We start from the raw sequence: 14,200 nt of genomic DNA on the forward strand, positions 1-14,200 counted from the left end.
GTGTTTGCCAGCTTCAGAGGAACAAAGTGTTTGCAAGGTGCTGACATACCAGTGTGGACTGAGAAACAGAGGATAGAGAAAAGGCAGGAAGAAAAATGAACAGAAGAGACTTTTCTGGCCTCTGCCAGGAAAACGGCATAAGAGAATCAGTCTTCTCTATTTAGGTAGAATGGGTAGCTGGAGCCCAAGGGTGTTTAAATTAAAATCTAAATTAAATAAAGTGTAAAGTTGTTTTAATATCAGCGTACCAATTTCCACAGCACCAGAAAGGAGGAAAATCAAGTCAAGCCTCCTAAGGAGATGCAGGCAGTTCACCAAACACTGGGAATTCACCAAGATCACCTAAACCTTGGTTCTCTCCTTGTCTTGGCCAGTGCTCTCATGCACTCCATTCATCTTGGTTTTAAATCTAGCTCATGGACTACATTTGTCTAGAGGCCATGAGGCAACACACATGAGAAGTCTGGCCCAAAAGCTCATTTCCTCTGACACTGCTGTCTACCAGAGGGACACCAGAATGGCTGCTTACAACCCCGTGCCCAGGGCACGTGTTCAGACCCTTATTTGAGGAGCACCCCTGGCACCTCCACGTGAGAATGCTCCCAGTCCCACCCAAGTCCACATGCAGGTATGATGGCCTGCACAGTAAGCACTCTCCTCAAACTGATGCTGAAAGCTGCTGCTCAGTCCACCTGGAAGAAGAAGGTGGGCCTGAGTAGTCAGAAGGAAAGCTTATGGTAGTAACTACAGCCTACTTTTAGGTAGCTGTTATGTCACAAGATCAACTTCCTTTCCGCTGCAGAACCACGTCAGTATTGTACCATAAGCTCATCTTCCTGCACACCAGTACAAGAACAGACATTCGGCTGTAAGGCAGAGCAACAGCTATGTGCCGCAAGGCATCATGAAAAGTCAGCTGGGCCATAAAGCATGACAGGGTTCTCCCCTCCCAGGTACGCTGCTTTGTAGGGAAGATGTCTGTGTGGCCTGTGAGCAGGAAGGCCAGGAAGTGTCACAAAACCCAATTAAACTCCCTCAGAAGCACCACCTGCCCTGCTCTCAAGTAAAGGGCACCATACCGAATCGGGTCTGCCATTGGCATCCTTCAGCTCCAAGTAGGGCTTCTTCTTCACTCTGTTCAAATCCTCATGTAAGCCATCTAGAAGAAAAGCCAAGAGCTCCTGGGAATCTTGCTGCTGGTATCCTGAAAACTGAGGAGCAAATCTGCCGACCTGCGTCTGAAACACAAAGGCAAGAGTCAGAAGTGGGTGAGTATTACCTATGTGTAAAAGACAGGAATAAAAACACCCACCCTGGCTTTTGCAGAGATCAACTCTATGCTACCTTATGTTAGCAGCAGACCACAGCGAACTGGATGTTAACACAGTAACAGTAACACAGTAAGGGCGTCAGAAGAATTTTTCCAACAATTTCACCCCCCCTAGTGTTGAGAGGGAAAAATGCATTTAATGCTGTGATGCTAGAAATCTACATTATCAGTATTAATTTAGGAACCTGCAAACAACCAGTACACAAAACCTATCTGCCTGATCCATTTTGTACTTTAATTTCTCTTTCACAAACCTACAGTTCCCACAAGTCAGACTTCCTATAAGGTAGCATCTTGAAGCAGGCAGACTGCAAGACTGAAAATGCTTGCAGAAGATACTCATGGACTAACAAAACTGGTTTAAAACTAAGATGGAAATCTTCGCCACAGTAATCTCTAGCTATTCCAAAAATTGTGATATGAAGCTAAGAAACATAACAACCTGAGTTCGCAAAAGGCAGGAACAGCACACCCAAATACAGCCTCTTGTTTCATAAGTGCTATCTCGCAACGCTGCCATTTAGTGTTCCTGCTTCTAAAAAAACAATAGAAAGGGGTCCCACAGGAAAACCAACAATTAGCTGAAGGAGTGGTCAGTCCTAGTGACCATCACTAGTTTTCTCATAAACACAGGGAGTCCAGACTTGCAGAATTATGCTTAGTAGATTTTAACCGCTCAGGATGACAACTGCAAGGGAGCCAAAACTGAAGGGCTGTTTATCTTATAGAGATAGTTAACACTGTCACTAAATCGGCAACATTGTTAGAAAAATTACAAGTAATACCGTACTAGGAAATAAAGACTAATTCCTACTCCAGTCTTAAACAAGAACAGTCCACATTAAGACACTTTTATTGATGTCCACTACAGATTCACATATTTCCTTTTAACACAAGTTTACAGAACAACTTTAATAGTGGTGGATGATGTTCCAGCAACTCCAAGTCACAGAAATTAAATAACGTCTTGCTATTTCAGAACTACCTATGAACCTACAAAGGACAGATTTCTGTAGTCTGTAAGACACTTGACTCCAGGTCTCAAAAGCATATACCCTCAACTCCAAGACTGTACCAGGCAAAACCTGAACAGCAACAGGATGCACATTTACATTAATACCAGGTCACTGCTTATTTCATGCGTTTGGGATGTTATTCTTCCTCAGCGTACTGAGATTGCACTACAGAAGCAAACTCTTAGTGTTTCTTGGATGCTTTAATTACATTGTTCCGCACTGGAGCGTCTTTGCATCATATATAAAACAGAAGATAAGAGTTACAATTTTTCTAGGGGTTCATACACAACTGCTACATTGCAGTACTGCAGTTGAAAGCAGCTCTTTACACTGAAGCACTGGGAACATTAAACCAATTAATTATGTTATAGACAAGGGGATGCATTTTGCTCTCCACTTTATCATTTCATTTTTTAAATTTACAACTTGCACACCTTTTCTCACTGATTAAAGTTCACAGCTGGAAATTCACATGACCATGCCTAGTTCTGTGGCAAAGATCATTCTGATGCATCTGTAAACAGCTCTCAGGCTGGAAGGTCATCTACTAAGTAAGGCATTTAACATTAAAGAGCAGTAACCAATTCCGGGGTATTACACTACTCACTGGCAAGTTCCTCCCTGCACCCTGAAAAGCATTTACATAAAACGTGAAACAACACTGAAGCAATTCTGTCATTACTGCTTTCGTAACACCAAAATATATGGAAGGCATCATAGCTTTCACTGTTTCTTCTGTCAAAGAGCTATGCTACAAGAACATGAAGTACTTACTTTAAACACACGTGGGGCCACATAAGACTGTCTCCCAGACCAAATCTGTTTAATGAGCTCTGCATAGGCTTCTGCAATTTCTCCTCTCATCCCCAGTGGATTATTCTGATTTATTTCAGCTTCATATTTATCTTCCAGGAAATAGTCAGTCAGAGGAGGGGTATTGCTCAGACACTGAAAAAGCATTAAGAAAATTACTTTACTGCACAGGACAATAAATCTGTGTGACAATGAAATAACAAACCCAGCTTTCACATCAGAACATGTATTCAGCTATTAACAAAACTGGTGAGACTGAATTTGAGTATGTATGGGGGGCGGGGGGAGTGGAATCTATTGGGAAGGTGGGATAGCATAACTATTGCAACTCAAAGAGCATGGTTGAAATAAACAAGAAACACCACCAAATAAGCATTCACAAGACTAACAGCTCATTTCTGAAACATGGTTTCTCTTTGCAGATGCCACACTGGCTTCTCTCCTATACAATGTATTTGCCCACAAGCGTAAGCCTCCTCTCTGGAGCACTTCCCACTAGTTTATCTAGCTTAAGGCGTAAGACTCACTGCTCTGCAGCTCCTTGGTTCTCCTTCAGAAATTTCTTTAAAACCGACATTATGTTTGTCACCTTCCAATCCTTTGGTGCAGAGTTTTAAGCATTCGTTTAAAGTTACTGTATTTAATAGTTCAGCAAAGCAAAGAACAAGCAACCTTCTAAAAAAACCCACAGGCTTTTGGAAGGAAGGTATCTGCTCCTGGTATTATGTCCCTCCACATTTTGTTAATTTGTTCTGTAACTCTAAAACCAAGTACCAGAAGAGTAAAGTTTACAATCACACTCCTGCCAATACTCTCCAAATCCTATAATTAATGTAACATTGGCCTGTTTTTCCACACATTACTAAGGTGGTAGGGTAGTGTCATGGTTTAACCCCAGCCAGCAACTAAGCACCACACAGCCACTCACTCACTCACTCCCCCACCCAAGTGGGATGCGGGACAGAGTTGGAAGGGTGAAAGTGAGAAAACTCGTGGGTTGAGATAAGAACAGTTTAATAGTTGAAGTAAAATAAAATAGAATAGTAGTAATAGTAGTAGTAATAATAACAATAATAACATACAAAGCAAGTGATACGCTATACAATTGCTCGCCACCCACTGACCGACGCCCAGCACGTCCCCGAGCAGCAATTGCTGCCCCCCAGCCAACCCCCCCCAGTTTACATACTGGCCATGACATCATACGGTATGGAATGGCCCCTTGGCCAGCCTGGGTCAGCCCCCCTGGCTGTGCCCCCTCCCAGCTTCTTGTGCACCTGGCAGAACATGGGAAGCTGGAAAGTCCTTGACCAGTGTAAGCACTACTTAGCAACAACTAAAACATCAGTGTGTTATCAACATTATTCTCATACTAAATCTAAAACACAGCACTATACCAGCTACTAGGAAGAAAATTAACTCTATCCCAGCTGAAACCAGGACGGTATCCACCCCTTATTCCATACCATATACGTCATGTGCAGGTCTTACACTTTCCAATACATTCCAATTAATCACCACCACTTTTCCAGTCTTTTTATATATATCTCTCTCTCCACACAGGTAACATTTCTTTAGTCTATAGGCTCTCCCTCTAAAATGTTTGTTGAGTTCATTTAGTCCATGACTTTGGGCTTCATCTGTCATAACAGTCTTTCACGGCAGGAGAGATGGTGTGTGGTGTTGGATTGTTGCATGCTGAAGCCAGTTCTGGTTCTATCACCTCTGCACTTTGCTCAGTTTCCTCAAAGTTCATTCTTCATTAATTTGGGTTAATAATCTTCAATAAATTTGGATTCTTACTGTATACTGTTGATATGGCACATAGCAATCATTGAAGTGATGACATACAGTATTATATAGGAACTAACATTATACAATTCAGTTCATTGGTTATTTTCACCCAAAATCAAATCCCCTTGAGGTACACATTGGACTTCCCCATCCTCCCGCATCACCCACCAAGTGCATCCAGGTCCTTGAGCAAAAGCAATCCCACAAATGGGTTTACCTTTGCCTGAGGCGGGAGTAACCCAGACTGTCTTCCCTGTCATATTTTTTAGGTGCACTACAGGGACTTTATCGCCCTCTACAGTATGTAAAAGTTTTGGTTGGGCAGGGCCAGCTCGATTGGCAGATCCCCTAGCGTTGACTAACCAGGTGGCCTTTGCTAAATGTGTACCCCAATGTTTGAACGTCCCGCCACCCATTACTACTACTACAGTGTAGTCTTTAACAATCCATTCTTTGATTTTCCCAGAGGCTGGTGCACAATAGGGGATGTGATATACCCACTCAATGCCATACTCTTTGGCCCAAGTGTCTATGAGGTTGTTTTGGAAATGAGTCCCATTATCTGACTCAATTCTTTCTGGGGTGCCATGTCGCCATAGGACTTGCTTTTCAAGGCCCAGGACAGTGCTCCGGGCAGTGGCACAGGATATGTTTCCAGCCATCCGGTGGTTGCATCCACCATTGTAAGCAGATGGCGCTTGCCTTGGCAGGTTTGTGGGAGTGTGATATAATCAATCTGCCAGGCCTCCCCATATTTGTATTTCAGCCATCGTCCTCCGTACCAGAGAGGCTTTAACCGCTTGGCTTGCTGGACTGCAGCGCATGTTCCACATTCATGGATAACCTGTGCAATAGTATCCACGGTCAAGTCCCCCCCTCAATCACGAGCCCATCTATACGTTGCATCTCTTCCTTGGTGGCCTGAGATGTCATGGGCCCACCGAGCTAGAAATAATTCACCCTTATGTTGCCAGTCCAGATTTACCTGAGCCACTTTAATCTTAGCAGCCTGATCCACCAGCTGATTGTTTTGATGTTCTTCAGTGGCCTGACTCTTGGGTACATGAGCATCTACGTGACGTACTTTTACAACCAGGTTCTCTATCTGGGCAGCAATATCTTGCCACAATGCGGCAGCCCAGATGGGTTTGCCTCTGCGCTGCCAGTTGCTCTGCTTCCATTGCTGTAACCACCCCCACAGGGCATTTGCCACCATCCATGAGTCAGTATAGAGACAGAGCATTGGCCACTTTTCTCGTTCAGCAAAATTTAAAGCCAGCTGGATGGCTTTCACCTCTGCAAACTGACTCGATTCACCCTCTCCTTCAGCAGTTTCTGCAACTTGTCGTACAGGATTCCATACAGCAGCCTTCCACCTCCGATGCTTCCCCACAAGATGACAGGACCCATCAGTGAACAGGGCATATTGCTTCTCATTTTCTGGTAGTTTATTATACAGTGGGGCCGCCTCAGCACACATCACCTCCTCCTCTGGCGAGATTGTGAAATCTTTGCCTTCTGGCCAGTCCATGATCACTTCCAAGATTCCTGGGCGACTGGGGTTTCCTATTCAAGCCTGTTGTGTGATCAGTGCGATACCCTTACTCCATGTAGCATCAGTTGCATGATGTGTAGAGGGGACCCTCCCTTTGAACATCCAGCCCAGCACCGGCAGTCGGGGTGCCAGGAGGAGCTGTGCTTCAGTACCAACCACTTCCAAAGTAGCTCGAACCCCTTCATATGCTGCCAATATCTCTTTTTCAGTTGGAGTATAGTGGGCCTCGGATCCTCTCTATCCCTGACTCCAAAACCCTAGGGGTCAACCTCGAGTCTCCCCTGGTGCTTTCTGCCAGAGGCTCCAGGTAGGGCCATTCTCCCCAGCTGTGGTGTAGAGCACATTTTTTAGATCTTGTCCTGCCCGGACTGGCCCAAGGGCTACTGCATGAACTATCTCCTGTTTAATTTGTTCAAAGGCTTGTCATTACTCAGGGCCCCACTTGAAATCGTTCTTCTTCCAGGTCACTTGATAGAGAGGGCTTATGATCAGACTGTAATTTGGAATATGCATTCTCCAAAAACCCACAACGCCCAAGAAAGCTTGTGCTTCCTTTTTGCTGGTTGGTGGAAACATGGCTGTTACTTTGTTGATTACATCCATTGGGATCTGACTGTTGTAGAAGTCACTTTTTAGCTCAAATAAGAATCCAAAAAGACTTGTTGAAGCCTTAGACTGCAAGCTGTTAACTTTCATCTAGATACGCTGACCGTATGCTGAACTCTTACCTCACTACGTGAAGGAAGGCCCCAAAATCGGTGCAAACCAGGAAGATAAGGTGGCCGAAACCATCGGCAGAAGCTGCAACTATTCAAGATAAGAAAAGGAATGACCTCCCTGGAGACAGGGAAAGGATCCAATGAGGAACAAGAAGACCCCAGACCCAAATATTGCTATTGGACCAAACCATCGCATGAGGGGAGGGGAACTAGACTGTAAGGGTATAATTGCCCAGGGATTTCTTTGTTCGGGGTCCCTCCCCAGAAGCACGCAGCTCGAGCTGCTCTTCACCACTATACCACTCAATAAATTTGCCTGGCGTACATCGTGTCAGCGACTCTGCTTCAGGGAAACCTAGGGTCGAGCCTGAGGAGGGAGAAAGCGCCCGAGGGTGAGCATGCGTGTGAGCGAGGAGTCGGAAAGGGGCACCCATCGGCTCAGTGGCACTGCCCGCTGTGAAGGGACGCCGGTCCGAGCAGTGAAAGCCTCGGGCGGTGTGTGTGCGACTCCCTGGGGGGTGGGGTGAGAATGCTTGGGCAGTTGCTGCTCCCTTAACACTGATGATGTCCATCTTGCCATTTTATTCCTAAAAACAGGATCTCCTGTGCAGATCCCTTGACCTTACTTTGGTTTATGGCAAAGCCAGCCTCCAGAAGGACTTGGACTATTTTCTTTCCTTTCTCAAAAACCTCTTCTGCTGTATTGCCCCATGCGATGATGTCATCAACATACTGCAGGTATTCCAGAGCCCCATCCTGTCCCAGTGCAGTCTGGATCAGTCCATGGCAAAAGGTAGGGCTGTTTTTCCACCCCTGGGGCAGTTGATTCCAGGTGTACTGGATGCCCCTCTAAGCGAAAGCAAACTGTGATCTGCACTCTGCTGCCAGAGGGATTGAGAAAAATGCATTAGCGATATCAGTTGTGGCATACCACTTGGCTGCCTTTGCCTCCAATTTGTATTGAAGTTCTAGCATGTCCAGCATGGCAGCGTGACTTCGTTCAGGCCCTAATAGTCTACTGTTAGTCTCCACTCTCCATTAGACTTTTGCACTGGCCATATGGGACTGCTAAAAGGTGAGCGAGTCCTGTTGATCACTCCTTGGCTCTCCAGTCAACAAACCAACTTATGGATGGGAATTGGGGAGTCCCTGTTGGTGCGATATTGCTGCCAGTGCACCACTGTGGTAGCGATTGGCACCTGTTGTTCTTTGACCCTGAGCAACCCCACAGCAGAAGGGTCCTTCGAGAGACCGGGCAGGGTAGACAGCTGTTTAATTTCCTCTGTCTCCAAGGCAGCTATACCAAAAGCCCACTGGTACCCTTTTGGGTCCTTGAAATACCCTCTCCTGAGGTAGTCTATGCCAAGGATGAACAGAGCTTCTGGGCCAGTCACAACGGGGTGATTCTGCCACTCGTTCCCGGTTAGGCTCACTTCAGCCTCCACCACAGTCAGCTGTTGGGATCCCCCTGTCACTCCAGAAATACAGATGGGTTCTGGCCCTTTATAGCTTGATGGCACACTGTGCACCGGTGTCTACTAAAGCATTATACTCCTGTGGGTCTGATGTGCCAGGCCATCAAATTCACACAGTCCAGTACACCCAGTTGTCCTTTTCCTCCACCTGGCTGGAGGCAGGGCCCCTCTAGTCCTGGTCGTAGCATTCATTACTCGCTGCTTGGAAATGTGAATCACAAGTCCCTTTATTAAGATGAGAAGCAAAATCAGCCCTTCTACTCTGTCTGGGGAACTGCTCACTGGAAACTGGAGCAGCAATTTTCATGGAAGAACCACCTTTTGTAGCTGTTTTTCCTTGCAACTCACGTACCCGTGCCTCTAGGGTCGAGGTAGATTTTTCCATCCCACTTCCTCATGTCCTCTCCGTGGTCACGCAGATAAAACCACAAGGTGGCCCGTGGTGTGTATCCACTATATCCTCCCTCTTGAGCAGAGGGATGCTTACTCCTAATGGCCGAGATACCAGTCCGTACAGGTGAGGAGTAGGACATATCCTCTTTGAATTGCTGGAACTCCCAGGATAATTTCTCAGCTAGCACGTCAGGCAGTTTCTCCACAGCCGAGATGCAGGCCCATAGGGAGGAAGAGAGACTTTCTTCGTATTGTTGGAGTTGGAAAGCTATTTCATCCACCGTTGGTCCCTCTTCATCTTTCCAGGTCATTATTGCCAAAGAGTTTGCATATGATGATGGTGCGCTCCGTACAAACTTCCGCCACATGGGCCACGTGCACTGGACTTCATCTGGATCTTTGGATAATTGCTCATTGTCCAGGTCATTATAAATCACCTCCAGCACGGCTAATTCCCTCAGGTACTGGATACCTCTCTCCATGGTGGTCCACTTGCCTGGGTGACATATAACATCTTCCTTGAAGGGATACCTTTCCTTCACACCTGACAGGAGTCGCCTCCAGAGGCTGAGGGCTTGTGCCCCTTTTCCAATCGCTTTGTCAACGCTTCCTTCCCTAGAAAGGGATCCCAGCTGCTTGGCTTCCCTACCCTCTAATTCCAGGCTACTGGCCCCATTATCCCAGCATCGGAGCAGCCAGGTGACGATGTGCTCACCTGGACGACGACTGAAATCTTTTCGCATACCTCGCAGCTCACTCAGGGACAGGGATCGGGTGGTTACCATCTCATTTATGGGTTCTGCCTCTTCCTCCTCCTGTTCTCGTGATGGCCCTGGTTCATCATCTGCCCTTACTAAACAAGTTGACTTTCCTGTGTATTTGTTCTCCTGTATAGGGGCAACTGATACTGACACAGGCTGGTTCTCTGGCGTAGCCACAGCGCCTGTCGCAGGGGCTGGCATAGCCGCAGTGCCTGTCGTTTTGCCATCACATCCAGAGACCTTCTCTTCCCCTTGAGGGTTCTGAATAGCGTTTAATAGGACTCGGTAGGCATGGGCCAGGCCCCAGCACATCGCGGTGATTTGTGTCTCTCTGGAATTGTCAGGATGACAGCATACTTTTTTCCAAATATTCTACTAATTTTTCAGGATTTAGCACTTGTTCAGGGGTGAAGTTCCAAAACACTGGAGGGGCCCACCGTCCTAGGCATTTGCCCATGCTCTCCCACACACCCTGCCACTCATAACTATCCAGCCTTGGGGCAGATCTCTGGATGATATTCTTAAACTGCTTATTAACCTTAGATAAAACCGAGAACAGATGAATCACTATTATGACCAGCAACTGTTAACAGATGCAAATTCCTTAATACACTCTGGTTAATCTGTTATTATCTCAAACCATTTGAGCCCCATGTTGGGTGCCAAAAAGGACTGTTGTGGTTTAACCCCAGCCAGCAACTAAGCACCACACAGCTGCTCGCTCACTCCCTGCCCCTGCAGTGGGATGGGGGAGAGAATTGGAAGGGTAAAATGGAGAAAACTCATGCTTTGAGATAAGAACAGTTTAATAATTGAAGTAAAATGAAACAGTAGTAATAGTAGTAATAATAATAACAACAATAATAATAGTATAATACAATAATAATATACAAAGCAAGCGATACACTATATGATTGCTCACTACCCGCCAACTGATGCCCAGCACGTCCCTCCCTGGCCAACTCCCCCAGTTTATGTACTGAGCATGACGTCATACACTATGGACTAGCCCTTTGGCCAGCTTGGGTCAGCTGTCCTGGCTGTGCCCCCTCCCAGCTTCTTGTGCACCTGGCAGAGCATGGGAAGCTGGAAAGTCCTTGACTAGTGTAAGCACTACTTAGCAACAACTAAAACATCAGTGTGTTATCAACATTATTCTTGTACTAAATCCAAAACACAGCATTATAGCAGCTATTAGGAAGAAAACTAACTCTATCCCAGCTGAAACCAGGACAGGTAGGCTACCTTACTGATGTATTACACAGAAATCTGCACAGAATAGGTCAGGAAGGTCTTTAGAGATGTCACCTTAGTGTTCTCAAGTCTACATCCCATATCCACTCTCTAACCTTGAAATCCTAATATAAGCAACAGTGAGAATAAGAAAGGTCCTTGTTCATCCTTGAGGTGAAACACAAGCTACAGTTTGTCCTACAAATAACCACATGCCATTAAAAAAATCCCCATCAAAAAGTTAGCAAAGTTTAAAGGCAGGAAGGATACCACTCCATATCTATGCTCCTATTTATATACTTATTATCAGTGTATCATGGCAATGATTTAATACATCCTGGGGAATCACCGTAAACCTCAGGACCAAAGTAAAACTAGCAAAGGAAGTAGTTTCCCTAATTCAATAAAAGACTTGAAGCTTATAGCAAGAAGTGACACTCAGATAAGTAAGGCAAGACTTGGATATGTGAAGAAAAAAAAAAAAAAAAAGAAAGCCAAGTCTGAGATTATGATCAAAACTACTAGGACACCAAGGCATTGTAATATCAATAAAATATGAAACTGGGCTCTTTCTGAATGCCTGAAATTTCAGGACCCACAGCAGATGCCTGTACAGTCCTTCACAAACTAGGTGTATGTACGCACATCTCCCAGCACAGTTATACGTGGCAATCTGCAGAGAGTTGTGAAAGTGTAGTCCTGCCCTTTAGCCAACCCCACTTTCACTGCCTTGATGTGTACCTTGTGAAATTTATTTCCTATCAAATTTTTCCAGTTCCAATGCCCAGGTGTTAGTGTCTTTCTCCAGGCAAACGACATTAAAGTGCTTACAGACAGCTATCATTTGACAGCAGTTTCTCACTGGGAGACTGTTGCTGACAAAATTCCAAGAATTTCCAAAAACTAAGGCATAAATCTGCATTTGAAAGACAGATGTCTAGAAAATTAAAGCCTAATGGAAAATACAAGAAAAAGTAATTGGTCCTTAACATGACTAATTTGCATGTAAAATTAAGATTGAAATGTGTTTGGATTAAGTTACTTTGATAACCAAAATTAATTTTAAAAGTTGTCTCTAAGCTATAAAGTTCAAGAAAACATATGTGGTTTAAGGTTACCATCATACAACTGAAAATAAAGTCCTGTCGAACAAAAAAGCAAGGCAGTCCAAGTTTATTGTGGTATCCTGAATACCACACACATAATGCGTTATAGTTATTTTAATATCTGTTCTAGCTTTCAAAGCTACCAGAGAGTGACAGAAGTCATTATATAGCACTTGTGCTACACTAGAATTTTGCCCATTGCTTAAAACAGTTGATATAAGTTGGCTCATATTTTGCCTGAATTCCTTAGCAAAGAACTATCCCTAACAAGTTTCTGCGTTTTTTGAAATGAACCAAATAAACTTAAAGAGATTAAGTTAAATAAGTACACTAATAATTATTAGCTTTGCATAACCATTACAACCTTACCACCCCACACAATCACCTTGAACCCTTCCTATGGCTTTTCACACTCTTAATTTTTCAAGAGTCTTTAAACATGGACCCCAGAACTGTGCGCAGTGGCCTGCTCACACTGTTTATGCTGCACACACACAAGTTAAAACGTCCTCCACATTGGCCCATTTTTGCCAGAGCACAGCATTAGGACCTTACATTACAGTTAGGCATCTGTTTAGTATGATAACAGCATACCATAGCCTTTCCAGAAGCCATGTATTTCAGATCCAGTCCTTCATACTGCACTATGTTTTACAGTGCTAACATGCTATGCATAAGCCAAATGAAATATGAACTGATTTTTTTTGGTTTGGTTGGGGTTTTCTGTTTGTTGGGTTCTTTTTTTTTTTTTCATTCCAAGTGCAGTCTCCTCATTGAATCACATTAAAACATGCTTTTCTTTGCACAGATTTTAATCCACAATCTCTGCAAGACTGCTCTTTTATCTAATGCTAAAGATTCTTACCTGTAATGCAGAATTCATGAAGCAGGTATTTCCAAGGTTACTGAGCCCACAGAGTCCAGGTTGTGACAGGGAAGCACTGTCCCTGCAGTTGTAAGAATTACAGACAAATCCAGAACCTCTGGAAGAAAGATAACACAGTGAACTCCACAATGAGTTTACCGATTCTCAATACTGTTTAAGAGTCACATCAAATATGAGTCAAAAAACTGTTTAATGACATTGTTTAACCAGCCTACATGTTTCTGCTGCTTCGTAGTGGCTAATATTGAATACCAGGAATGTGAAGTGTATGTGCTAACTTTGGAAACATTAATCATTACACAGTCTATTATTAATTTATGGCTCATAACACATTCATTTCCTCTGTCTACAGGTACACAGCACACTATCTAATGCAGCAAAAGTCTATACGAGTCTATATGATATATTCTAAGAGCTAATAAAAAAATTATGATCTCTACCTGGAAAAGCTTCTACCACACTGACAGATGGAGAAATGAATATAATCCCTTCCCTCATACCCCCAGTCCCCTCAAAATCAGGCAATGCCCTATTAGTTAGTACTCTCTGAAACACGCGCTACTTTTGCAAGTGAGCAAGGAATAGCAGAACATAGTGGTTTCAAAAGCAAAGTCTGATAAACAGGTACACAAGAGTAGCAGAACTCCTCATAGGGCACCATCACACTCCTTTTCCATACAGGCAAGGATGCACAGGAGTATGCATTCACATGAGGGACGAAGAAACAAAAAGAACATTCCTGCTCTTACCCCCTGCCCAGGTGGGAGCTGTTCAGTCCATAGGAGTTACTGCTATCACCGTTAGTAATGACAGAAGTGGCAGACACTGAGGAATAAGAACTTGCTGATGATTTTGAAGAGGTAGTAAAGTTTCTGCTAGTTGCAGTGCTTGATCTGGGAGAAAGGAAAAAGAAGTAGAAACAGTGCTACTACTTTTTTCACCCCCAGCCCCACCTCCCGCAAAACTCCAAGGACTTGCCACATTACAGTTAGTTCCCACACACAGAATTTACTGTTTTGATCTGTGTGATCATACTTCCAAACACTTGTCTGGAACAGAAACCTCAGACAAAAGTATCAGAAACAGGAGTAACAATTCTAATTGCCCCACATTAGAAGG

General features: G+C 44.4%; 1 protein-coding gene across 7 annotated transcripts in view; it reads right to left on the minus strand.

Annotated features, from left to right (window-relative positions):
- USP4 (ubiquitin specific peptidase 4) overlaps positions 1 to 14,200 on the minus strand; it is a 57,340-nt gene that overhangs the window by 27,979 nt on the left and 15,161 nt on the right. For 4 of the 7 annotated variants that reach the window (XM_087743777.1, XM_087743775.1, XM_087743778.1 and 1 more), the window contains exons 7-10: positions 13,831 to 13,974; positions 13,061 to 13,178; positions 3,121 to 3,294; positions 1,080 to 1,238 (exon numbers count right to left, since the gene is read on the minus strand). In XM_087743777.1, the coding sequence (XP_087599903.1) occupies positions 1,080 to 1,238; positions 3,121 to 3,294; positions 13,061 to 13,178; positions 13,831 to 13,974 (595 nt within the window). Of the gene's footprint in view, positions 1 to 1,079; positions 1,239 to 3,120; positions 3,295 to 5,938; positions 7,215 to 13,060; positions 13,179 to 13,830; positions 13,975 to 14,200 lie in introns of those variants that run through there. The other 3 variants (XM_087743779.1, XM_087743781.1, XM_087743782.1) reach the window with 2 other exon arrangements.

This window comes from Nipponia nippon, unplaced genomic scaffold (genome assembly GCF_047370975.1).
Source record: "Nipponia nippon isolate SJK-2023a ecotype South Korea unplaced genomic scaffold, ASM4737097v1 scaffold_9, whole genome shotgun sequence".
Taxonomy (NCBI): Eukaryota; Metazoa; Chordata; class Aves; order Pelecaniformes; family Threskiornithidae; genus Nipponia; species Nipponia nippon.